Source organism: Capsaspora owczarzaki (genome assembly GCF_000151315.2).
Source record: "Capsaspora owczarzaki ATCC 30864 unplaced genomic scaffold supercont2.6, whole genome shotgun sequence".
NCBI classification, from domain to species: domain Eukaryota; class Filasterea; order Ministeriida; family Capsasporidae; genus Capsaspora; species Capsaspora owczarzaki.
Genome location: NW_011887297.1, coordinates 1,275,465 through 1,298,365, shown reverse-complemented (window position 1 = coordinate 1,298,365; position 22,901 = coordinate 1,275,465). Strand labels below are relative to the sequence as shown.

Below are 22,901 nucleotides of genomic sequence, written 5' to 3'. Positions count from 1 at the left end.
AATTTTGGTGGCGTTCCCAACCCAGATCTATAAGCTCAGTGCTCCATATGCTTTGTATCGAGCTTATCCTCCCTTCAGGTGGAACGGCAAAAAAAAAAAAAAAAAAAAAAAAAAAAAAGTTCAGGAAATTGGTGATCATGAGATCTCACCATGATTGACATAATTCTGTGAGCAGCTTGATGTGACCAATAATAATGATTGGGAAATGTGGTGCTCAAATCAGCGATACGCTCGGAAAAATAGGAAAAGTAGGAAACGCGGGGCATCCCCGTCGTTGTTCGCCAGAAGGCTTGCAGCAAAGCTTTTTTTCTGAGGGCGACATTTGGCACATCCTAGCATTCGCCACCACTTTTCCAAGATCAGCCACTCAAATTGCATAGCTCTTACCATGTAATATCATAGAAATGAAACGCTGGACAGAAGCTCGATTCTGACCCCCCCCCAGAAGAACCTCACAAGTTCGATCACTCCAGCTGAGCTCCATTTCGTCCCCGTTCAGTCGGTGCCAGACCGCGCGCTTTCCAGAATTCATTCTAGATGATATTTACTACCATTGTAGCTCAACAGCGGGTCGATCGCGATGTGCAGCGATGCTGGGTGAAGCTTGATTTGTGTGCCTTTGTTCTGGCCCAAAAAACCAACTTTTCGCCTCTTCCCCCACTCCCCAACAACTGTGTGTGTGTTTTTTTTTTTTTTAAAACAAGACAAACATCATTCTCCCTGTTTGATCTCTTTTCACGAAAATGGACGAAATCCGTCGTCTTCAGGAAGAGTTCCAACGCGCGCAGCAATCAACCTCCGTGAGCCGGCTGTCCGAGCGCAGCGTCGTCGAGATTGTCATGAAGCTGACCGAGCTCAGTCTCATCGACGTTCTGTTCACGGCGGACGGCAAGGAGTACATTACGCCGTCGCATCTGCAGAAGGAAGTCCGCGACGAGCTCTACGTGCGCGGCGGTACAGCAAACCAAACGACACAGCTCGCTCCAACTCACTCTTCCCTTTCGCCCCAGTGGTTCTGCCAGCATTGGCAAACGCTTGGCTCTGTTGCATTTGCCGAGCGGCGCTTCGAAGCGGGCAGAGTGGGACGCGTTGGGACGCAATCTTCTGCCATACAACACACAAACCATCCCATTCTCTGAAGGGGGGGGGCGTTTCGATCGCCGCCGCATCAGAGTCTTCTTCTTGTGCTTAGGGTCTCACTCACAAAAGGGATGTTGATTGGCTTTGGTCAGGTCGCATCGCCTTGGTCGAGTTGCCGCACTTGCTCAACGTCGATCTCACCCACATCGAGGCACGCGTTCAGGGCATCATTGCCGCCGAGCCGCACATCCAACTTGTCGCTGGAGAGCTCATTGAAAGGTATGGCAGCAGTTATTGCAGTACCACTGAACGAACATGAGGGGAAATGTTGTATTTTAATGTGCTGACGAACTTTTCCACGGCAATGGCGATTTGCTCAGCCGATATCTCGATGGCGTTGCACAAGAGATCAACGAATACCTCCAAGCGATTGGGCAGATCACTGTCGCTGATATGTGCAAGCGCTTCAATCTGCCAGTCGAGTTGCTGCAGCTGGTGCGAATTCGACTTTTTTTTTTTTGATTCGCTTTCGTTCTTTTGCGTTGACTGCTCCTGCTTATTGGCTCATCGCAACGCCGTTATGCTCTGATGTGTATTCCAGGAAATCGAGAGACGACTGGGCTCGCAGATTCATGGTCAGCTGGATGCCCAGGACCGTGGCGTCGTGTTTACGCAGGCGTTTGTGGCTCGCCAGACTGCGGCCATCCGCGGAGCGTTCACTGGCATCACTCGGTGAGTGGGAGAGGCCAATTAACCCATGTTCATGACCATGTCTTTGTGCTTGCAACCCAATTATTGACGTTACGCTTCGACTCTCTCAGTCCCACGCCCGTGACTCAAGTCTTGTCCGCTTACAAGTTCCCAGAGCGTATCTTTTACGGTGGGTCTCCTTGGAGTGTTGATTTTTCTCGAGGAACAAACAAAACCTCTTGACTCACCCCTTTGCAATCGTCTTGCATCTTTGTGTGTCCACTCAGTCGTTGTGGCCCGCTTGGTTGAAACCAAGCAACTTGCGGGCAGCTTGCAAGGCCGAAACGAGCGCGCTGTCTACTTCCCCGACGTCTTTTCGCGTACCCAGCATCACTTTGCTGAGCAGTTCTTTGCTCAGAACAACTACATTGGTATGTGGGTGGAACACGAGCGTTTTCCAGCGAATCGTGTGAAGATCTTACTTTTTGTTATTGTTGTTGTGGTTGTTGTTGTTGTTGTGTGTGTTTTGCCTCAGATCACGACACATTGAAGCGCATTGAAATTTCGGATCCTCGCACGTTCTGTGCAACTCAGCTGAGCAACGCAGTCCCCTTGGTGTCTGTGCACGTGAATCAGTCAGTGATTGATCATGTCAACAACTCAATTGTCGAGCTGGTCGAGACTGCCGCGCAATCTCCCAAAGACGCCTTTCTCGACATTTCGGTATGAATTTGATGTTGTTTGGCACGGTCGGGTCTTTTTTTTTTTGACTTGGTGGTTATTTGTAACTAACCCGTGCTCTGTTTTCTCCCCCAGCCTCTCATCCCTGCTCCTTGCTCCGTGGCCGATGCAACGGTCATTCTTGAAAAGTGCTCCAGCTTGAGTGAAAACAGCGACACGCTTCGTGTTCTCGCAGACACGTTTGCAGTTTCGAAACACTTTCTGGAATTTTGTTCGGGTCTTTTGACCAAGTTCCTGGATGGCAAAGCGCACCATGCTCCCTCCATTTTGGCCCTCGCCGCACCTTCAACTCACGTGCTTGAGGGTGCTGAAGACGATGCCTCCGCAGTCCCAGCCACCATTATCAACACTGGCAAAAAGGCACCTGCCGCATCCGCTCCTTCCGCGAAAGGAAAGGGCAAGCGTGGTGCCGCTGCATCCTCGACCGCAGGCAAGGCTACTGGAGACGCTGCTGCGGTCAGCGAGCCCTTCGATGAGGCCGAGGTGTTGATTCAGCTGCAGCTAAACCTCCGCCACTGCGAGGACGCGCTTCTGGAGCAAGTGGCCCATGCTTTGATGCCGTCGCTTTTGGCGCAGTACCACGAGTTCTTGAAGCAAGTTTTTATTGTCAAGACTGCGGAGTTGGAGGCACAGCAGCAGCAGCAGCAGCAACAACAACAACAACAACAACAACATCAACATCGTCATCAACAGCAGCAGCAGCAGCAGTCAAGCAGTTCTGTGGACACGCACACACCCAGTGCAGGTGCTTTGGGTGACTTTGATTCCGTTCTTCAGTTCACGCTTCAGCACATTCGATTGTTTGAAGCTGGCATTCGATACTTTGATGGTATGCACGCGAGCACGCGAAATCCGCGAGAGAATTTGTTTGATGGTTTGTCTCACTCTGATTTTTTGAACACTTGTTGATGCAACTAGCTGCAGCGGCAGGCATCCTGAGCAAGCATCTGCTCAAGACCCATTGCACAGAGCTGGTGAATTTGATTACTTTGCGAGCTGCTGGCAAGCCGTTCGACGCGGAGGCGGCGGCAGCTCTAACGCCCGAGGCACGAGCAGCCCTTGCAAAGTCGGCGTCTCCAGCAGCCCAAACCGCTCTCAAGCGCTTGAATGAAACTTTGAATGGATCTGTATGGTTCGGCACGCTGGTGGTTTTCGGTTGCTGTTTCTGGGCGTCTCACTCACTCGAGTGTGGTCTTGCAGTCTGTCCCAGCGTTCCTCGAGAACATTGCCGAAGCTGCAGAGGCATGCGAGTACTTTATCAAAAAGCAAGACAAGCGAGGAAGCGTTCGCAGGTATGTGTGCTTGGCTCAGAAAAGCGTGGTAGTAAAGATTTTCTCGCTGGCAGCTGCTCATGCCTTTTTTGGACGACTATTTTTGTTTTGGTTTGTTTCGTACTTTTATCAACACCAGGCAAGTCGCGGCCGAGTATCTTGCCGTGCTCGAGCAGCGCCTTCGGGCCGCGGACGATCCGGCTTTGGTCTTGCACTTGGCCGTGGTCATTCTGTTTAGCCACACTGCCCAAGCCCTCTTGCATGCTCCTGGTCGTGCCGTCCCGCAAATTATCACCTGGCTGGGAAAGCACCTCCAGGGCATGCCCGATACGGCTGCTGCATCGGTCGCCGAAGCATCCAAGAAGGGCGACGACACTCGCGGAAAAAAACGCGACAAGAAGAATGCCGATCGCGAGGAAGCATCCAGTGCAGCTGCGTCGGGGTCTGATGCTGCGGCTGCTCCACCTGCCGGGTTCCGTCTGTCGAAGGACGATTATGCCAATGTTCTCGCGTACCAAAAGCTCGTGATTGACTTGATCAAGAGCGAGGGCTCCTCCGAGGGCAAAACTTCAGCGGGTATCATTCGAAATGACTTGATGAGCGGCATGCAAGCCATCAAGGAGCTCGCGCCACCTTCCTCGCAGCTGGAATGGTCGGACTAGCTCATGCATCCGAGCGTGTGATTTTGAGCACGCGTTGACTTGAAGTCCACATCGAGCGCCAAATCGAAAGGCAATTTGACGAAACTGTTGTTTTGGTGTTGTGTTTTTTTGTTTCTTTCTTTTACAACTTTACAACAACAACAACAACAACAAAAAAAGCCATCAGAAAACATGACAACATGGCGTGGCATACACTTCCCCGATAAAAACAAATGATAACAATGGATGGAACTGCTGGTGTTACGAAGGCCCCTTTCTCAAATTTGCCGGCGACAGTGAAGTGGCGGCAGCCACGACTGTACTTCGTGCATTCGACGCGATGGTATTCGCAAGGGACGAGCCGCGAGCAGAGAACGCAGTCAGGAGTTGTCGTGCTTTGGCGGCCTTTGTTCGCGGGGCTTGCGCCTCAGCCTGCTGTTCATTCTCGAGCTGCCGCGCTCTTTGCTCGTCAAGGTACATTTGTTGAATCTCGCGCTCTTGCGTCTCGAGCTCTTGCTGCTCTTCAGCGAGGACAATATTCATTGTTTCAATTTTGGCGGCTAAGAGTTCGACGTCGGTTGCCGAAAGGCCCGAAAGATCGGTGTCGGCCAGAGACGGCGGCGCTATTGCCATGTGTATTGATGAGGTTGATAGCATCGGAGAGTGGCTGTTTGTTGCAGTCAGCGGAGGATGATCAGAGGATATTGGCGTGCCGCGGGACGGCGGCGTTTGCGGTGATGTGTGTGTGGGCAAATCAAAGCCGGAATACGACGAGCCAGATCGCAGAGGGGACTGGAAACGGGAGTGGTTGCCAGAGAGTTGCGGCATGGACACCGAGTCGCCGAGCTGGTGCATCTGTGGGGCGGAGCTTGCGCTCAACGCAAGCTGCTGGTTGAAGGATTCCACATACAAGTCGAGGGCTTGGACGCGCAGTTGCTCCTGCTCCTCGTCAAACGCTCGCCGCATGACGCTCATTTTGCGGAAGAAGTGTTCTGCGTCCTCGTCCGTGTTGAAGAGCGCCACGGCCAGATCGCCGAGTTGGATTTCGTCCGGGGTGAGATCGGTGGCATCGCCATTCCACGCGACCCAGTCGGCAAGGGTGAACGGCTGCTGCATGTCGCGCGAATCCGTCACTGTACTAGCATGTGCTGCGGCGACCTCAATCTGAGCCTCTCTGAGCCGCATGTTGACCGAGATTGCCAATTGCGCCAGAATGCGCTTGTCGCTACTGAGTCCGCTCAGCTGTCGCTGCGCCTCGTCTGCTGGCGCCAGCAGCGGCTGTGTCGCTTCCATCGACGTCAGATACTTGCCAAACGGCAATCGGGATGATGCTCCGCCGCCCAGCGTCGTGACTGCATTCCATAACGAGACCTCGTTCGTTGTCGGAGCGCCCACCATCGGCTGCGTGTCGCGCATGTCAGCCGTCGGACCAGCGGCATCGTGCATGTGCTTGCTTGGGGGCTGGTCTTCGGCACGCGAGACGCGTCCAGAGCCGCCAACCGCGGGGAGGCTGCTGTGGCTGCTCAACAATGCAATCTGCTGCTGCTGCTTTGCTGCGGCAATGTCCTCGATGCGCACACACAGCGCAGGCTGCAGCTGGGGCATTGCCGGGTGCAATGCGGGCTCTACGTCGAGCATGGGCTGCTCGCAGTCCGCGGCGGGGGTCTCGTTCGGTCCGCTGGGCTGCTGCTTGACGAGCGGCGGTGACGCGGTGGGCGGAGTCTGAGCGCCAATCATCCACTGCAGCAGCGACGGCCAGCCGCGCTCGATCTCGTCACTAAAAATGCAGCACACGTCCCACCATAGAAGGCGGCAGGGAAGCGGGGGAGGGCGGGGGGGGGAGGCGAAGTGAGCGACAATGTGTGTGGAAGGATACATCCAAAGGGCTACATGTATGCGTTACATTGCCACGGGAAGCCCATCGGCGTCGGGGTCGGTCGGCTGCAGCAACCAACGCGACATGAAAATGGGGAGCAGTGATCAAAGATTAGAGAAGAAGAGCAAATGGGAGGCGGGGAAGTTGGGAAAAGAGAGAGAAGGATCTGGGGGGCACCCGACAAGGTGGATTAGGCAGATCTGAGATAGGAAGAATTATTGAGCACTGAGCTGGGCAGATGGATGGGTGTAACTGAACCATACATCTTAAATACTACAATAGTAATACAGCAGGCGACGTGAAAATGCAATCACATCATTTGAGGCGAATTTTGACCCCGTCAGACCTGCATGGTTTACTGGGCGGTTTGAAACGCCGCGCCACGGATGGTTGCCAATTGCGCCGCGATGGCGGCATCGGTATTCAGGGTGGGCCGACTTGGCGAGGGCGAAATGCGCAGGCCATAGTCAGGAGAATACTGCTCAAAGAAGTCGTGCTCGGGAATCGATCGAGCGAGCGGCTCGAGCTCCAAGATGGCGTGCGCCGTGACGCTGGTAAAGCATTTCGCGACAGACGGGGAATGGTAGCCGCCGCCGCCCAGAACCAACGTTGGTAGCTTGCAGGCAAGCACGGATTGAACCGCTTGCTCGACGCCAACGGGAGTGACATTGAAAGCCGCGTACGGGTCTGTCACAAGCGTGTCGACACCGCATTGCAGAACGATGACGTTGGGTTGAAAGCGCTCGTGTGCAAGCTCGACAAGCGCTTGAACAATGTGCGCCAACTGTGAATCGGTCAGGCCATCCGCCACAGGGAAGTTTACCGTATAGCCTTTGCCGCGCCCGCGACCTGTGTCTGACAGCACTCCAGTGCCAGGGTAGAAGCCAGGCGCGTGTTTGTGCAAAGAAACGCAGGCCACTCGATCCGAATGCTCAAAAGCGCGCTCGACGCCGTCGCCGTGGTGCAGGTCAATGTCGACGTACAGGACGCGGTCGAATCTTCGTCGAAGGGCGAGAATGCCCAGCACGGCGTCGTTAACATAACAAAATCCAGCTGCACAGTCTGGCCGCCCGTGGTGCCACCCTCCATGCCAGTTAATGGCGATTGTGTGTGCTTCGTTCGAGTCCATGAGCAATTCGGCAGCTGTTAGGGTCGCGCCAGCCACCGCCTGAGCGTACTGGAGTGTGCAGAAATGCATGCAAAAGTGAGTACACTTTGCAGTGCTTGAGCGGGCCATCGCAGCACTTACCTCGTATATGCCAGCAAAAGGAGGACAATCGAGTTCGAGACCAAACCGCTGTGCTCGCGTTTCTCCTATTTTGCGATCATTCCGCTCATCGTCGCTCGATTCTTCGTCCGAATCTTGCTCGGGGCAGCCTTGTTCTAGAAATTCAATGTATTCTCGGGTGTGAAACATCATGAGCTCGTCGGCCGTGGCCAATCGAGGCGAGACAATTCTATCAAAGCAAAGTCGATCGATATCAGCAGTAAGCCTTCTTGTAGCATGCCAACGAACACTCGAGTGCAGATCTTTACTGAAGATGCTTGTGCAAGCCATAGGCCTCCATTAACGTTGCGATCAAGATTGCCTGTGTTCCAGTTACGGATTGGATCAGCTTTGCTGTCAATGAAGTTGAGCACTTTTTTGAAGCGACAGACTCACGCGTTCTGGCATTCTGGGCAGTCTGCTGCATGCTCGAATGTACGCGCCAGAGTGTACCAGAGCCACTGAGCGGCGATCTGACCCTGCCGCTGTCGCTGCACTCGTCTCGCTCTCGCTCCGAATCCGCTTGTTGTTGGTCTCTGTGCACGCTGCTGCATCGTCGTCCGCCACTCGTTTGGCCATGATCTCGAAACTTTGGTGCTCAAAATGGTGCAATTGCACGACAACTGCTCGAGGCTCAGTTTGCTCAGTTTGCTCAGTTTTGCTGAGAATTGGTCGTTTTTGGGATTAGTTTCTGAGATTGAAGACTGACAAATGCATGCGCTTTCCAATCCTGTTCACTCTTGATATTCTTCTTCTTCTTCTTCGTCTACTCGTTGCACACTTCATTTTTCTATGACGCTCGCATTGTCGAGGTTTGAGCAGGAGGACATTGCAGCAGGCGTTGCAGCCAACCTGCGCTCGGACGGCCGCCTGCGCACCGACTACCGCCCGTTCACCGTCGAGAGCGGCATCGTGTCCAACACAAGCGGCTCTGCTCGCGTCCGACTGGTGCGTGTGTCTCGGTTTGAGAGCGAGAGAGAGTTGCTTGGTCAATCCAATCCAATCCACATGTGCTTTGCTGGCTGACTGCTTTTTCACCCCCATTGACCTCGCTTCACTCAACTCCTGACACTTCTGACTACGAAACCTGAACCTGATACGAGAGCAGGGATTGACGGACGTGCTGGTCGGCGTCAAGGCAGAGATTGGCGAGCCAGACCAAGCAAAGCCAACGCAAGGCCGCTTTGAAGTGACGGTCGACTTGTAAGCAGTTTTGTTGGACTTGCTTGAACTCATAAGAGGCAGTCGCTGTAAAGCTCATACGTGCACTCTATTGGATGCTGTTTTGGATCGCAGCTCGTCGACATCAGCGTCGGCTGCGGCGTTCGACGACGACAACACAGAGACAGAGCTGGCTTCTGCCATTGCACGGACACTCAAGGGCGTGGATCTCTCTGCGTTGTGCATTGTTCCAGGAGAGCAATGCTGGGTGATTTATATTGATGCCTTGGTAAGATGCCGTCGAGGCACTTGCTCCAGCGACCACATCTTGTTGAAGCAGCAGCTGTTCAACTCACCTTTGCGCAAATCCTTTGACGACGACGACGACGACAGATCCTTGTCGCGGCTGGTAATGCATATGATGTGTTGTCACTCGCTGTGAGGGCTGCTTTGGCAAACACACGGATACCAAAGGTGGAGGTTTCGGACGATGGCCATGGGCGAGTCGAGCTCGAGGTCTCCGATGATCCTCATCATGTCACCGAGTTGGACATTCGTGCCGTCCCCGTAATTGTCACACTTTCCAAGGTAACTGGGCCTGTGGCGGTGAATTCTCGACACCGAGAGTTCGTCTTCCTTTTTTGGTTAAGAATGTTCACTCACGGCTCAACCTCCCCATCTTGCCCACCACAACTCTTGCTCCATCCAACTGCTGCAGATTGGCGCATTCCATATCGTGGATGCAACCATCGAGGAAGAGAGCTGCGCAAAATCGCGTGTTCATGTTGCCGTCGATAGCAAGGGCGCCTTCTGCATGGTCACCAAGGCCTCAGCAGGAGGCATTGAGCCCCAGCTTCTCTTTGATGCTCTTGAGGTTAGTGCCATCAACGTGATTCGATCCTGTGATGACAGTGCGCAATGTGCATTGTTTTTGTTCATTTTTTTTTTGGTTTTCCTTGGCTTGCTCGTTTTTGTTTGTTTGGGGTGTATCCGCTCAATAGTCCGCCAAGCAGGTCGGTCAGCACTTGTTATCACAGCTTGAAGCAACTCTCAAGCAAGAGGAGCGGGCGCTGGCAATGTTCCCCAACTCGCAGCGCGGATTTTTGACGGATTTGCAGAGTGCCACCTAAATCAACCCGCTCATTAGATTTACTTAATTGTGTTCTCGTTGATACATCCACAGTGCGACGATTCATAAAGTAGTTTTGAATTGATGTACATGTGCCGCACAGGGGTGCCAAACGATCAAACAGTTTTTGGTTTTGCACCGACAAAGACACCTATTGCCGTGGCGGCGGAGTAGCTCCTTGAGCAGTGGGGTTTGATGCAGCAGCCTTGGCAGCATCCAGTTCAGCCATGAGGGAAGCACGCTCGCGCTCAGGAGCGTCGGCGCGGTACTCGCGAATGGACTGGATCAATCGCTTGGCTGCATCTTGGGCCGTCGTGGTTTGTCCGTAATACGTGGCAAACTTGCCTTCTGGGTTCATAAAGTATTGAATGATGGTGTGGTCAACAAGGTAGTCGTCCGCGGGGTTTTCGGGCATGCCGGCACTAAAGTAGACACGGTAGGCTCGGGCGACCTGGTGAACCTCCTCCGTGGTGCCCGTTAGACCGACAATGCGCGGGTGGAATGCTGCAAAATAGAGTAGTTGCCAAGAGGGTGTAGGTGAGTGTTGGACTGGAATCGAGAGGAAAAAAAAAACAAAACAACAAAAACAGAAAAACAAACAAACAAAAAACTCGCTCGTGTACCGTTCGCAGCAAGGTATTCTCCCATAATCTTGGCATTGTCGCGCATCGGATCGACGCTGATGAACAAGGGCGTTACAACAGGGCCAATATCGGGCGTGTTGTCTACAAAAAAAGGAACGTCGTCAAAGTAAGTCAGCAAAGATTTACAACCCGCCGCCATTCTGTGCAATCCGCGCTCCACAGCCACTCGCTCGACTCACCGATCGTGTTGACAATTTCGGTCATCTTGTCAAGCTCGTCGGGGCACACGTCGGGGCAGAACGTAAAGCCAAAGTAAATCAGCGTCCAGCGCCCCTTGAGGTCCTCCTCAGTCCAGCGCTTGCCATTGGTATCGACTAGTGTGAACGGGCCTCCGATCTTCGGGACGCCCAATCCTCGGTTGCGTTTGGCCTCGAGGTTTGCGCGATGATTTGCGCGCTCGCTCTGAAAGTACATGACCAATCCTGCACCAGCGACGGCGAGCAAGCCCAGGCTGACCCAGGTGACTGGCTGTCAAGCGTTTGTTTTTTTCCAATTCGATTGTCCAAATGAGTGCTTGTCATCATCGTCCATCGTCATCGACCGTCATGGAAGTGTGAGGTTGTCTTGGCCTGTCCTGGATCCACACAGATCGCTCTTCTCGCTCGCCTCGCTCTGTCCTCTCTCTCCTCTCTCCAACGCAAGCGGCAATGGATTGACTCGCAATCATCCATATGTGCCCTGTGCCCGTTTGGGTTTGGAGGGTCGACCGACTTACCCCTTTGTTGAACTCTTCGTTCTTGCCACGCGTGTCCCGGATGAGCTCCGCGTTGCGGATTTGCCGCGCTGCCTCTTCCTCAAAGCTCAGCTTGTTGCTGCTGCTGGTGGCTTCAGATGGCTCGCTCTTCTTCGGGGGCGCTTCGTTGCTGCTCGCAAAGCAGCGGCGAGCGAGCGATGAGGTCGATGAGACTGCCAATGGCGATGGTCTGCCAAGTCGCACTGCCGAGAGCGCGAGCCGGGACAGCATGATGTTGAATAGCGAGTGAAGAGTGAGATATTGACTAGGAATAAAATGAAACCAAATTAAAATTTTGACAGAGTGAACAATGGCGGGGAAAAAGTGGATCACTCTCAGACGTTCTGAAACTGCTCCCGATTCAAGGCAAACAGACAACACGGCCAACTAGACAAAAGAATCGGAATTTTGTTAATACTGTACAATATCGACACCATGACAAACAAACCAGATTGTCACAGAGACAAAAACACGCGCCAGCGCAACAAAACAACAACAAAAAACTGAATAGAACTTGTGGCAATTTCGCACAAGCCTACATCAACAGGAACAACAGCAACTTTGAGAAACAAATTCAAAACAAGATATAAATCGTAGCCCGACGAGAATGCCGCGATGGGTTGGTCGCAGACCGAAGACCATGCAGCAGCAGCAGCGATCGGATTGTTCCGGGAGCAAGTCTTACGACTCGACAACTTCAATTTCAGGTGTCTCGGACTGCATTTCTAGCTCTGTGATGTCTGCCACAAAGTTTTCCTCAATCACTGTGTGTGAACCAGCTTCAGGCGTTTCGACGCTACCACGGTCTGATGAGCCCGTTGTGGCGGCGGCGTTTGACTTGCGGTTGCTTGAGGTGGTTGTGAGACCTGCAGCAGGACGTTGCAAGTGGTCAGTATCAATCAGAACAAACAACCAAGCAAACAAAACAACAACGCCGAGCGGCAGGCCTACCCTTCTTTTTGCTGGAAGGGGTGGTGCTCACTTCCTTTTGTTTGTTCTGGTTGAATTCTTCAAGGAAGGCCTCGGGATGGAACAATCTGCGCAGGCACAACCAGAATATCAAGAGGATGAGCGCGTACACAAGATTGGCGGCATCACAACAACAACAACATCATCAACAATAACGAAAATAGAACAAACACTGACCGGCCGTAGATGGTGCGTCCAACAATCGTCCAGAAGCAGACATTAATGATGAAAAGAATGATCATGGCAGCAAGAACACGGCCCCAGACGCGGAGTTGCCATGCGGCAACAAAAATAACGCCGTAGACCACGACGCAGGACACAATGCAGGCAAAGGCGATTTTGGCCTCGCGGAACTCGTTCAAGAATTTGCGAATATTGCGGAGCTGGTAAATGAGAATCTGGTCGGAACGAAGCAGCAGAATGAGTCACTCGAGCTGTGCAGCAAACATCAATGGCCCGAAGCTCAGGTGTCTCTTACGACGCAAGGGACCATGTAAGCAACAGACACTGCGAACACGCCATAGACTGCGTAAGTGTCCATTGTGCACAGCTTCATGAACGGACCCTCCAGTGTTGGTTGCGGTTCAATGTAACTCGCGCCAATAGCTGGGTTGTTGCAAAAAACCAAAACAAACAACAAAACAAAACAAAACAAAAAATGGATTGACTCGAGTGAGTACGCAGCCTGCCACTGCGCTGGGATGGCTGTCGTTCAGTTCCGAGAACATACCGGTCATGGCGATAAAGAAGATCAGGCCGGGTACGGAAATGACAGCCAGACGAGTGTACATCCACACCTGAGGGTGCTTCATCGAGTTCATGCGCATCTGCGTCTTGATCAGAATGACGTAGAGCCGATACATGCGAAGGATGATGCACGAAATCCACAGAAGGGCGCCAAACACGAACTGCACCCACTGTGAATCGCCCCAAAAGGAGATGCAGAGACACAAACATCAGAGGTCTTGGTTCATGCCGGCAAAAGCACCCCGAACACCCTTGCAGAAATCAGGACAGCATACCCAAGACCAGAAAGCGCATTCAAGCATGCCTCCTGTTTGTGGAATGATTCGAGTGGCGCTGATCGAGGGAGCAGAGTTAGTGGTGGAAGAAGGTCAAAATATCAAAACCGAAAAGTCATGTCTTACCTAAAAGTGCCAAGAAGCCAGATGAAGGAAGCTGTCGCACGTCATCGAACAAGATTCAAAAAATTCGCGCAAAGTGAGTGCGACAAACAGTTCAAATAGGGAGCAACCGCTGAGTGTTGGAGGTTTGGTGGAGGTGGGTGTGTGCGGGCAAAAAGGTCGCGACAGTTTTTTTCAAGCCGCGTTAGCTTCCCAACTTTTCGTTGCGTTGTCGGCGTCGGCTTTCAACGAACAAAAGGCGACGTGAGCATGACGCTTCGAGTCCACCTCCGTTTCGCAAGATCATGACGAGGACGTTGTTCAGCATTTTTAAAAAAGAAAAATACATAAAAACAACACAAGTGCTAATTGCCAATTGGCAACAAAAACACAAAAACACAAGACAGAAAAACCCCACCACGCAAGCGATCAGCGAGGACAAGCGAGAGGGAGATGGTGGGGGTGGTGGTTGAATGCATTGTGAATGGTGAATGGTGGCAGCGCGAGGGGCGCATCGGAAGAGGGCGGAGCATTCAAACAACCGAGAGAAGAAGCGCATTCGAAATATCCGTGGGAAAAAGGGAGGGAATAAAAACAATAACAAAAAAATATAAAAATAATAAAATAATAGAAAAAAAAACAAACAAAAAATAATAAAAATAAAAATTCAAAATAGGAGCACGCGACGCACCAAAAACACCAACGACGGATGCTGGGCGCAATCGCGCTCGCCATCTCGCGCTTTTCAGGGGGGGGGGAGGAGGGGGCTGTCGTGTACTCGCTGAACACTTCCACCCATCCTCAGACAGCAGACCAGCAGTTGGCTCTGCTCGCCTTGTAAAAAACAAAAAAATACGACGATGCAGATTTTCGTCATTTTAAAAACGTTTTTTGCTGGACGCTATTGGCGCGCGATTCGCTGCACATCTGCTGGCCCTTGCTCAACGACCGCGGCTGCATAACGACGTGAAAACACACCCAAAACACCTGTTCGACCACCCCGTGTCAATGTTGCGGTTGCGGTGACCTTGCTTTTAATTGATGTACTGCGGACGGGGGGTGCATTGACCTATCACGTTGCAGCCCGAAACCTCCCCCTGAATCGCTTGTGCATCACCAAAGGAGGCCGTGACTGCCACCGATGTGCAACGAGAATGAATGCAGCAAACGCATGAAAAGCGATCGAAGAGAGAAAGAGAGAGAAGGCTAGTTCGAGATGGTTCCGCCAGACGAGACTGACGAGCAAAGCCCAATCCAAACCCACCCTGACCTTGCCAACCGCACCCTCGCCCTTCGCGACAAGCACAGGTGCACACACAAGAACCCTTCCCCCCTGCAGCCCAGCAGCCGCTGGAGAGTCACAGAGCTAGAACCCACCAAAAAGAAGAAGAAAAAAAATGCAAACAATGTGTGGTAGTGTGACCCGCGCTCGAAAACACTCTCGATTTGTCGCGGCGCTTTATTCGCTTTTGTTTTTCTTTTTCAGTCTGCGAGAGGACGAGGACGAGACGGGGCCGCGAGCCTGGCTTACCGGAAGTGGAGATGATCAAGAGATCGAGCTGCTTGGCGCGGATGGGAGCCCAGGTGCGCCAGTAGACCAGGTAGCTGATGGCAATGAGGTTGACCACAATGTTGACGAGCGCGAGTATCATCATGGCCCAGTCTCCGCCCGTCGGGCTGCCGTCGAGGTTGACCTCGACGGGGCTGAAAGTCGAGTTCGCAGTCATGTGTGCGTGTGAGTGTGTGGAATGGGGAGAGGGTGCAGAGGAGGTGCTAATTGGGACCAAGAGCGGAGCGAATTGCGCGAGATTTTCTTCTTTTTTCAAAACAAAACGGAAAAGGGACTGGGCTTTTTGGTCATCAGTTTCAGATTTAGCCACCAAAGAAATCGCGACCATCATGATTGACAATGAGGAGTTTATCTGTTTCCTCTCTCCCCGCTTCCCCGCTCTCTCTTTGGAGTAGAATCATCAGTGAGGCTTGCTTTTTTTTTTTTTTTGTAATGGGGTTCCAAACGGGAGAAGCGCTTCAACCGTTTTGGTGAGCAAAAAACAACAACAACAACAACAACAAGAACAACAACAAGCACAGCTGTCAATGAGATTGCGTTGGTCGACGAATCCACACTTCCCAGGGACCCGCTCTGCTCCTCTCCAAGATCTCGCCTTCCAAGCCTCCTAAAACCGTGATCTAGTCGAAAGAAATTAGACTTGTGCAACGGCTACAGGCGGTTGCGACAATGGGACTGGTCCACTTTTTTTTTTTTCAATCTCAACCAGTCTTTTTTTTTTTTTTTTTTTTTTGTTTTTTCATCGTGAGTTTGTTTGTTTGTTGTTCTCGACTCCCCACTTGTTCACACCCCCGTCCCCCACCCGGCATTAGTCAGGCCGTAGACAGCAGCAGCATCCACAAACGCCATCCAGATGCTTTGGGGTTCACATCGCTCGAAGTGCTGGTCTTGAAGAAGGCGCTCGTTTTTTTTTTTTTTTTTTTTTTTTTTTTTTTTTTTTGCTTTTGCTTTGGGTGGCGCAATCCGCCTCTTTCCAAGGAAGACGGAGGGGCAGGTTGGCTCGTTGACTAGATTGCTGTCGCGTGTTTGTTGCAGCCAGGCATTGAGCTCTGCGACCCTTCTGGCCGCTTGGTGCAGACAGCGCCCCTTTGTCAAAGGTGTCTGTCAAAAAAAAAAAAAAAAAAAAAGCTCGCCCACTGGTTTTGTTCCTTGACGGACGGAAGCAAGGCTTGCGTACGCCGGCCACCCTTGCTTGGCTCGAAGACACGACGTTCGAGCCTCTATGGTGCCTGTGCCTGGTCGTTCGACGGCAGCACTCTGGCGTCCCTTGCGAACTGAAAGGAGCGTTTGATGACGGAAAAAAAAATAAAAAATAAAAAAAGCCAAAACGTTCGCTTTGCGCTCGCGCTCTTCCGTTTTCTGCGAGTTGTGCACGCCGGGCCGCTCCCTGCTGGCTGAGGCTTGGCGTCAGAGCAGGACTTGTCCTTGCTTTGCTTGACTTGCCTTGAGCACCCCCGCCCTTTTCGTTTTTGGTTATTTATTTTTGCTTTTCCACCAACCGTCTCTTTTTTTTTTTTTTTTTTTTTTTTTTTTTTTTCCACCAACACCATTCGCATCTTTTCGCATGGCACATCATCCCTCGTCTTCTTCGGCGTTGGTGGTTTTCTGTGGGGTTGGTCCTCGCGTCTACTTTCCGCCTCTCTCATACAAAGTAACAAACCACGCGATGACGGCGCTTTTTTAAACAGCAATCAGCATTAATCTTTGATTAAAATAATAATAATAATAATAATCAAAAAGCTCACAACAAACCGCAGCCTCCAATCGTTTATTTATTTTGACTTTTCCGACCGTTTCCGATGCATTGGAGCCGTCATCTCGGCTGCTCGATCTCTCCCTTTTTATTGCACACACACTGTCTCTCGATCTCTTGCTCTGCCTTTCGTGATGGCTGCGGGTCCGTTCTTTTCCACCGACACTGTAAAACTGTGCTGTTGATTTTTTTTCTGTGTTGGTTAATTTTGGCAACTCCCTTTCCTTTTTTTTTTTTTTTTCTTCCGGTTTTCATTGTGCCTTGTGGTTTGGTCGAGCGGTGAGTCTTTTTCCCGCAAAGACCGATACGGGGGTGCGAGGCCATTATCGAGGCGATTCGACTTGATGATTTGCGTGAACGCAGCCAAGCAAACGGTGTGGGGGGGGGAAGGGTTTGCTGCGTTTTATTATGGGATATCGCGTTTTGGTGTTGGATGTGTTAAAGAGTTGGGACTTTGTCAACAAACGAGATGACACTGAACAACAAACGCCAACCACGCGTTCGTGGGTTGGACATGATAGAAACGTTGCTTCTCTTACTCAAAGATAATCGCTTTGGGGCCCCATTGAAGAGGAGCATGCGAAGCGGTGTATTTTTGGTTTTTTGGTGTCGGGCGTTGTTTCGTTGTTTCGTTTTTTTATTTTTTTTATTGGTTTCACGTCCACTCACGCGCTCGTTCTTCTTCGTTTCCTCATGACGAAAGAGCGTACGTGACGCAAATCCCATGCTACTACAACCCTCGCTTGTTTTGTTTGCACTCTTCTTCTTCTTTTCGCTGCGCTTTTGTTGCCGCCCCCCCCCAATTCTTGATTCGCTTTTTTGTGTGAATTCGCTTTTTGTTTGTTTACTGTTTGTCTTGTTCTCACTTCTCCATCAACTGTGTTGGGTTTGACAGACTACAACACTCATTGGGAACAGGAGACACACCCGTTTTTCGCTGCTCGGTTTCACTGTTAAAATCAAGCCAAACTCAAACACTCGTGTCGACGCCTTTCCCGTTTTGTTCCGTGGACGCACGCGCTGTCTGAACTCGAGCCATGTCGCTACTACGACAAGACAACACGCTGTTTGTCAATGTCATTGAGGGCAAGGGCATGCGTAACGGCGAGGTCAAGGACGCCTACTGCACGATTCGCTTTGACGACCCCAAAGACCTGGTGCGAACCCAGACCCAATACGGAACTCCGACTCCGGTTTGGGGTGAAGAGTATCACTTGTAAGTTGGGCTCTTTTTTTTTTTTTTTTTTTTTTTTTTGAAACGCTTGCTTTCTGCTGTTCTTGTTGAGCGCTGACAACACTTTGCCTCTAACTTTGCCCGTTCTCGCCGCTTTTTCATTCTCAGCGAGGTCTATCCGAACTTTCAAGAACTCTGCCTCGTTGTGTTTGATCATCCAGACTCTAGCAAAGCGGACGGTCGACCTGTCGGCAAGGTTTGCGTCTCAAAACAGGCTTTGCGGGCCGACCCGCAGGAATGCGAGCAGTGGTTTCCAATGACTCGTGTTGAGGACTACCACACCCCTGGCAAGGTCCAAGTGCAGGTTCTGAAGCGAAAAAGCAAGAACGGTGTTGACATTGACGTTGGCAGTACGTGAATCTTTTTTTTTTTTTTTTTTTTTGCGCGTTTTATTGTTTTGGTGTGATTTGCAGCACACATTCTCACCTGCACATTGTCTGCTTGCATCTCGTTTGCTTTTTTCAACCCGACGTGAATTTTCTTTTCGTGCAGTTTTGGAGCTTCGAGCTTTGGATGGCGCCCAGCTTTACGACACTTGCAGCACTTATTTCGAAGTGGCCCTCTTCCGACGAAACCAGCGAGTGTCCAACAAGCTCCGCACTGCCACCGCCAAGCACATTCCTCAATCGTACATTAACGAAACATTCGAATTGTAAGCAGTAGCGTCTCTCCCCCACCTTGCCCTCGTGTTCCAACGCTCACTTTTGCTTGTTTCCCCCCTTTTTCTCCCTTTTCGAACGAACAGCCACGTTCCAGATGACACTGGAATTGAAGTCAAAATCTTGTATTACAAGTACCACCGCTGGCGGCCGAATGGGATGCTTGGACGATGTGTTGTGCCCTTGAGTCAGATTCCGTTGAAGGTGCCGCTCACCGCGTTTTACGACTTGGAACCCAAGTCTTCCCCTGAAAACAACGAGCTAGGCCTGCTCAAGTTCAAGTACAAGTACACGGTGCGTGCTTTGTGTGGTTTGTTTGTGCTGTGTGCTGGAGCAGCTTGCTTTTGCTCACTTTTATGATTGAATAACAAACCAAAACAGGAGGAATTCATTCTGCCACTCCAAGAGTACGAGGAACTGCTGGACTTGCTTCTCGATGAGCAGCTTGCCGTGATTATCGCGCTGGGAAAGCTCGCAACGGATCGCGAGGACGTTGCGCGCACTCTGCTGCGCATTTTTGACGGCAAGACCGTGACACCAAAGTACGTGCGACTCATGTACATGCTGGATATCAAGCACACTGTTGCGGCCAACGACGTCAATTTGCTCTTCCGTGGCAACTCGATTGGCACCAAAACGGTTGAAATGTACATGAAGCTCGTTGGCCAGCAGTACTTGACCGCCGTTCTCAAGCCGTTGATCAAGGGCATCTACGACTGCCCTCAATCGTGCGAAGTCGACCCTACCAAGCTTGCGCCAGGCGAAGACCTTGCGGCAAACCAAGAGCAGCTCCGGAAGCATCTCAGCCACTGCTTTGAGGTCATTTTCGCCTCCAAGGACCGAATCCCGCCTCGCTTCCGCGAACTCTTCCACGAAATGCGAAAGACGGTCGCGGCTCACTTTTCCGAGGCGCGCGTGCCCATGCATGCTGTCAGCGGCTTTTTGTTCTTGCGCTTCTTCTGCCCTGCGATTCTTTCGCCAAAGATTTTCAAGGTTCACGATGGTAAGGGGATTTTTTTTGGGAGTTTTTCGTGCTGGTGTTCATGGGCGAGCTGCTCACCTCCTTCTTGTGCATCAGACCATCCGAACAAAACTGCCAAACGCGCACTCGTTCTTGTCGCCAAGCACATTCAGCGCCTTGCGACGCTCACTGAAGGCAGTGTGGGCAAGGAGGACTTGCTCCGCGAGTCTGAGGAGGTTCTCGAATCGCAGCGCCAAGGGATGTATCGATTCATTGATGCTCTTTCGGTAAGCGCTTGTTTTGGGACGTGTCCGGGAGCGAGGCGGGTTTCTGCATGTCCTCTTGCTTTCGAGCGAAATTCTTGCATTATGCTCAGGTTAAATTTTGCCCTCTTTGCTACTCCAGAGCGAACCGGAGGAGCTGCCGCCTCGCATCGGCCTGAACCTCGACCTTGAGAAGGAGCTGGCCTGCATTCATCGCCACCTCAACCGTACTCGCGACAAGCTCGAAAAGTACCACGCCAGCCATGAAGGAGTATGATGTTTCAACGAATCGAATGGCTGTGTCTTCTTGGGCTGTGTATCTGGGTATTGACGTTTTTTCGTTTTTTTTTCTTGGCTTTTACAGTTGAACATTGAAAAGCTTTTCCCAGTGTTGGACAAGCTCAACCTCACTCGTGATGAGCGTCTGTCTGAAATGCAAGCCATGCAAAAGAGCGCCGAGTGAGTTTTTTGGATTGTGTTTGATTTTGTGTGGTGGACTCTTTGGCGCGGCACGAAAACTCAGCACTCACACAAACATTCTAATAACTTTAACAGTGAGGACTCGCGCCCGCGACTTCGCAGCATGTACACGAGCCTCCCAACCACAACACCAACCGGCCCGAATTCGTCCGAGTCTCGCTCCCGCTCGGCATCTGCCTCGCTGCTTCAGCTTGATAAGATTGACGTGGCTGAGGTCGAAGGCGCCACTGCCAACTAAACTGAACGAAGCTGGCCCCTTTGTAGCAACGCTTCGACGAATGTGTTTCTTGTTTTGTTTTTCTTTGTTTTGTTTTTGTGAGTGTGTGTGAGCGTCTGTGTGTCCCTTCTTTCTAAATAACCCACCTCCTTCTTTCCTTTTCACTCTTCTGTCGTGCAGTGTGATACCTACCGCTGTCGCTGCTGTATTTTGGTGTGCATTTTATCCAATCCTTGCTCAACTACATTTTTGACAAATAAAGTATCGGTGACATTGGAAATCTATTGTGTCGTTGTGCTTATTACAATTCCGCATGCACAACTTGCTCCTGGTCATCCTCGACATCCTCCAAAGCCTGCTTTGATTCGGGAAGTGCTTCAATGGCGCTGTCCAGCAACTGCCATAGGGACGAGAGAATGCGCTTTTCGCCGAGCCGCAGGACGACAGCGTTGACGGCATTGGCATTAGGAACGGACTCTGCATCGAGCTCCCGAAGCATTGTTTCGTCTTCCTGTGGTTGTGTTTGATTGAGATGGATGAGCGACCCACGACAGCAGGAGGAGGAGGAGGCGGACGACAAGACGTCAAAGATTCAAAAAAGCACTGCCTGCGTACCTCGATTGTCGTAATGTACTTCAAAATCATTTCATTCGTGAGTTGCAGAAGCAATTCCAGGGCGCGGCGCTCGTTGCTCGGATTGATCGCGCGATGCTACGCGGCAAAAGCACGCAATCAGGTGAGCGTCGTTCAGGCAAAGGTACATCAGAAACCATCCTTGTTGGCACTCACCTCTTTCATTAACTCGAGCACATGCTCCAGATCACTCAGATCGCTCGGGGTGCTGACGTAAACGCGTGCAAAAGCAAGCAGCTCTTTGGGGATGCTTTCGAAATGGTCGAGCACTGGAAGTTGAAGGCGATCAAATCTGCCAAACAAAGAAGCCAAAAATGAGCCAAAAGAAGAGCACCATGGGCTCATCAAAGACACACGAGGGCAGATGACTGACCGGTCCAGCGACATGGCCATCAGGAGACGCATCTTGGAGTCGTAGGCCACGGCAGTCTCGCGCAATTTTGGTATTGGGAGCGCAACGAGATCCGACGGATTATTCCTGAACGTGACGCCGTAGTCCATGATCAACTGGCCGTTGGACAGTTGCTCGGCGCCACCGTATGGGGTCAGTAGCTACGCAATGCCAATTCAAACAAAGAGGAATGAGCAAATTACAAACTAAAAGCAAACAAACAAACAAGAAGATCAACAGTCCAGCTCGCGCCATACCTCTTGGCCCTCAGCAACAGGACGAATCGTTGCACACTCAAAGTGGGTGCTGTCAAGGTTGGTGGCACACTCGACGTTGATTTGGTCCGCAGGAGCAGTGTTGAGCAAGTCGGCCAAGGGCACCAGACACTTTGTCCGTTCCCACTCGCCGTCCGCGGGATGCTTGACTTGCACGGTAATCAAGCGAGTGAATTGCACGGCCATGGCCCACAAAAAGTCGTCGACAGTGATGAGTTCAACGGGAAATTCGATTTCGGCGAGGTGCGCTGGTCTGTGCTTTGAGATTTGCTCGCGGTACTTGCCTACAAAAATCCAATCGTTTCAAAAGGAGCAGGATGTTATGCACACGAAAGGAGGGTGAGTGCGATCGCAGCTCCTGGCCTCTCATGTCCGCCACGTCAGTGACATATCCCCCCCCCCAAAAAAAACCCCTGCGTACCAAACTTGTTGCGCATCTTGACAGTGCGGCGGCTCGTAAACTCGGCAACGGGACTCGCTTGCAAGCGCTTCATTTCAAACGGATCGTAAAACATGGTGAGCTGCTTGATGCTTGCCGGGAGCGACTCGAGGTACGGGAGCCACGGCGACGCTCGTTCCGGGCGAGTGAGCTCGTAGATGAGCCAGAATGCCATGGCCTCGGCATCCGACAGACGAAAGTCGTCCAGAATCCCTCCCAGAGGGCTGGCGCTCGCGTGCTCGACGTTCAGGAGGAGCGACAGCGGGACGCGCAGGACGGTCTCGCCCGCAGCCAGGTCGCGCAGGGCAAAGACGCCCCGTCCGGCGACTCCGGGACGGCCATCAGCGTCGACGTGCTCCTGGATGTCGACGCCGTGCATCTCAGCGCCACCTCGCGCCAGGAACTCGCGGAAGGCCGGCAGCTCCGATTGCTTGCGGCCGAGTCCGAGTCCTGGATTCGTCGTCGTCGTCGTCGTCTCTGCAGCACGGGCCATTCCCGCAGCAGCAATAACAGTCAGCACTAGCACGGCCACGCTTGCCCACTTCATGGTGAGGCGAGTCATGTCGGGGGCAAAGTGTGTGTGGAAAGGACTCTGAATGTGGATGACTGGACCCATTTCCGTCCATACAAGCCATCGCCACTTGTACAGCATTCGTCTGAGTTTCATGTAATGCAGCTTCTAACAATCTACATGAATGCT

The 22,901-nt window shown here is 51.9% G+C and overlaps 8 protein-coding genes across 8 annotated transcripts; 3 read left to right on the top strand and 5 right to left on the bottom strand.

Annotated features, from left to right (window-relative positions):
- Positions 1 to 718: 718 nt before the first annotated feature.
- On the top strand, positions 719 to 4,602 carry CAOG_04387 (hypothetical protein). The gene is made up of 11 exons (XM_004348165.2): positions 719 to 954; positions 1,233 to 1,359; positions 1,461 to 1,575; positions 1,682 to 1,812; positions 1,902 to 1,960; positions 2,058 to 2,201; positions 2,306 to 2,493; positions 2,587 to 3,340; positions 3,430 to 3,638; positions 3,712 to 3,803; positions 3,922 to 4,602. Exons 1-11 carry the CDS (start codon positions 744 to 746, stop codon positions 4,442 to 4,444), a joined length of 2,553 nt encoding a protein of 850 aa, XP_004348215.2. The 5' UTR covers positions 719 to 743; the 3' UTR covers positions 4,445 to 4,602.
- On the bottom strand, positions 4,576 to 6,515 carry CAOG_04386 (hypothetical protein). Its single transcript, XM_004348164.2, has 2 exons — positions 6,327 to 6,515; positions 4,576 to 6,200 (listed from the first exon to the last, which is right to left on the bottom strand). Exons 1-2 carry the CDS (start codon positions 6,383 to 6,385, stop codon positions 4,685 to 4,687), a joined length of 1,575 nt encoding a protein of 524 aa, XP_004348214.1. The 5' UTR covers positions 6,386 to 6,515; the 3' UTR covers positions 4,576 to 4,684.
- A 139-nt stretch (positions 6,516 to 6,654) lies between these two features.
- On the bottom strand, positions 6,655 to 8,260 carry CAOG_04385 (histone deacetylase 8; the record flags this gene model as incomplete). Its single annotated transcript, XM_004348163.2, has 4 exons — positions 7,963 to 8,260; positions 7,836 to 7,888; positions 7,549 to 7,756; positions 6,655 to 7,476 (listed from the first exon to the last, which is right to left on the bottom strand). Exons 1-4 carry the CDS (start codon positions 8,143 to 8,145, stop codon positions 6,655 to 6,657), a joined length of 1,266 nt encoding a protein of 421 aa, XP_004348213.1. The 5' UTR covers positions 8,146 to 8,260.
- A 52-nt stretch (positions 8,261 to 8,312) lies between these two features.
- On the top strand, positions 8,313 to 9,981 carry CAOG_04384 (exosome component 7). Its single transcript, XM_004348162.2, has 6 exons — positions 8,313 to 8,514; positions 8,675 to 8,769; positions 8,863 to 9,016; positions 9,121 to 9,315; positions 9,446 to 9,601; positions 9,729 to 9,981. Exons 1-6 carry the CDS (start codon positions 8,359 to 8,361, stop codon positions 9,855 to 9,857), a joined length of 885 nt encoding a protein of 294 aa, XP_004348212.1. The 5' UTR covers positions 8,313 to 8,358; the 3' UTR covers positions 9,858 to 9,981.
- CAOG_04383 (metallochaperone Sco1) lies at positions 9,892 to 11,487 on the bottom strand. The gene is made up of 4 exons (XM_004348161.2): positions 11,216 to 11,487; positions 10,680 to 10,968; positions 10,480 to 10,581; positions 9,892 to 10,360 (listed from the first exon to the last, which is right to left on the bottom strand). The coding sequence occupies exons 1-4, from the start codon at positions 11,462 to 11,464 to the stop codon at positions 10,008 to 10,010; spliced, it is 993 nt and encodes a 330-aa protein (XP_004348211.1). The 5' UTR covers positions 11,465 to 11,487; the 3' UTR covers positions 9,892 to 10,007.
- A 134-nt stretch (positions 11,488 to 11,621) lies between these two features.
- Positions 11,622 to 15,189, bottom strand: CAOG_04382 (hypothetical protein). Its single transcript, XM_004348160.2, has 8 exons — positions 14,858 to 15,189; positions 13,351 to 13,381; positions 13,225 to 13,282; positions 12,933 to 13,119; positions 12,681 to 12,808; positions 12,380 to 12,600; positions 12,185 to 12,270; positions 11,622 to 12,099 (listed from the first exon to the last, which is right to left on the bottom strand). The coding sequence occupies exons 1-8, from the start codon at positions 15,051 to 15,053 to the stop codon at positions 11,915 to 11,917; spliced, it is 1,092 nt and encodes a 363-aa protein (XP_004348210.1). The 5' UTR covers positions 15,054 to 15,189; the 3' UTR covers positions 11,622 to 11,914.
- Positions 15,190 to 15,607: 418 nt separating this feature from the next.
- CAOG_04381 (hypothetical protein) lies at positions 15,608 to 20,743 on the top strand. The gene is made up of 10 exons (XM_004348159.2): positions 15,608 to 15,640; positions 17,545 to 17,865; positions 17,992 to 18,233; positions 18,376 to 18,535; positions 18,629 to 18,836; positions 18,924 to 19,545; positions 19,621 to 19,790; positions 19,909 to 20,037; positions 20,131 to 20,225; positions 20,322 to 20,743. Exons 2-10 carry the CDS (start codon positions 17,687 to 17,689, stop codon positions 20,482 to 20,484), a joined length of 1,968 nt encoding a protein of 655 aa, XP_004348209.1. The 5' UTR covers positions 15,608 to 15,640; positions 17,545 to 17,686; the 3' UTR covers positions 20,485 to 20,743.
- Positions 20,680 to 22,803, bottom strand: CAOG_04380 (hypothetical protein). The gene is made up of 6 exons (XM_004348158.2): positions 22,184 to 22,803; positions 21,745 to 22,046; positions 21,470 to 21,648; positions 21,253 to 21,388; positions 21,079 to 21,174; positions 20,680 to 20,974 (listed from the first exon to the last, which is right to left on the bottom strand). Exons 1-6 carry the CDS (start codon positions 22,761 to 22,763, stop codon positions 20,765 to 20,767), a joined length of 1,503 nt encoding a protein of 500 aa, XP_004348208.2. The 5' UTR covers positions 22,764 to 22,803; the 3' UTR covers positions 20,680 to 20,764.
- Positions 22,804 to 22,901: the final 98 nt, after the last annotated feature.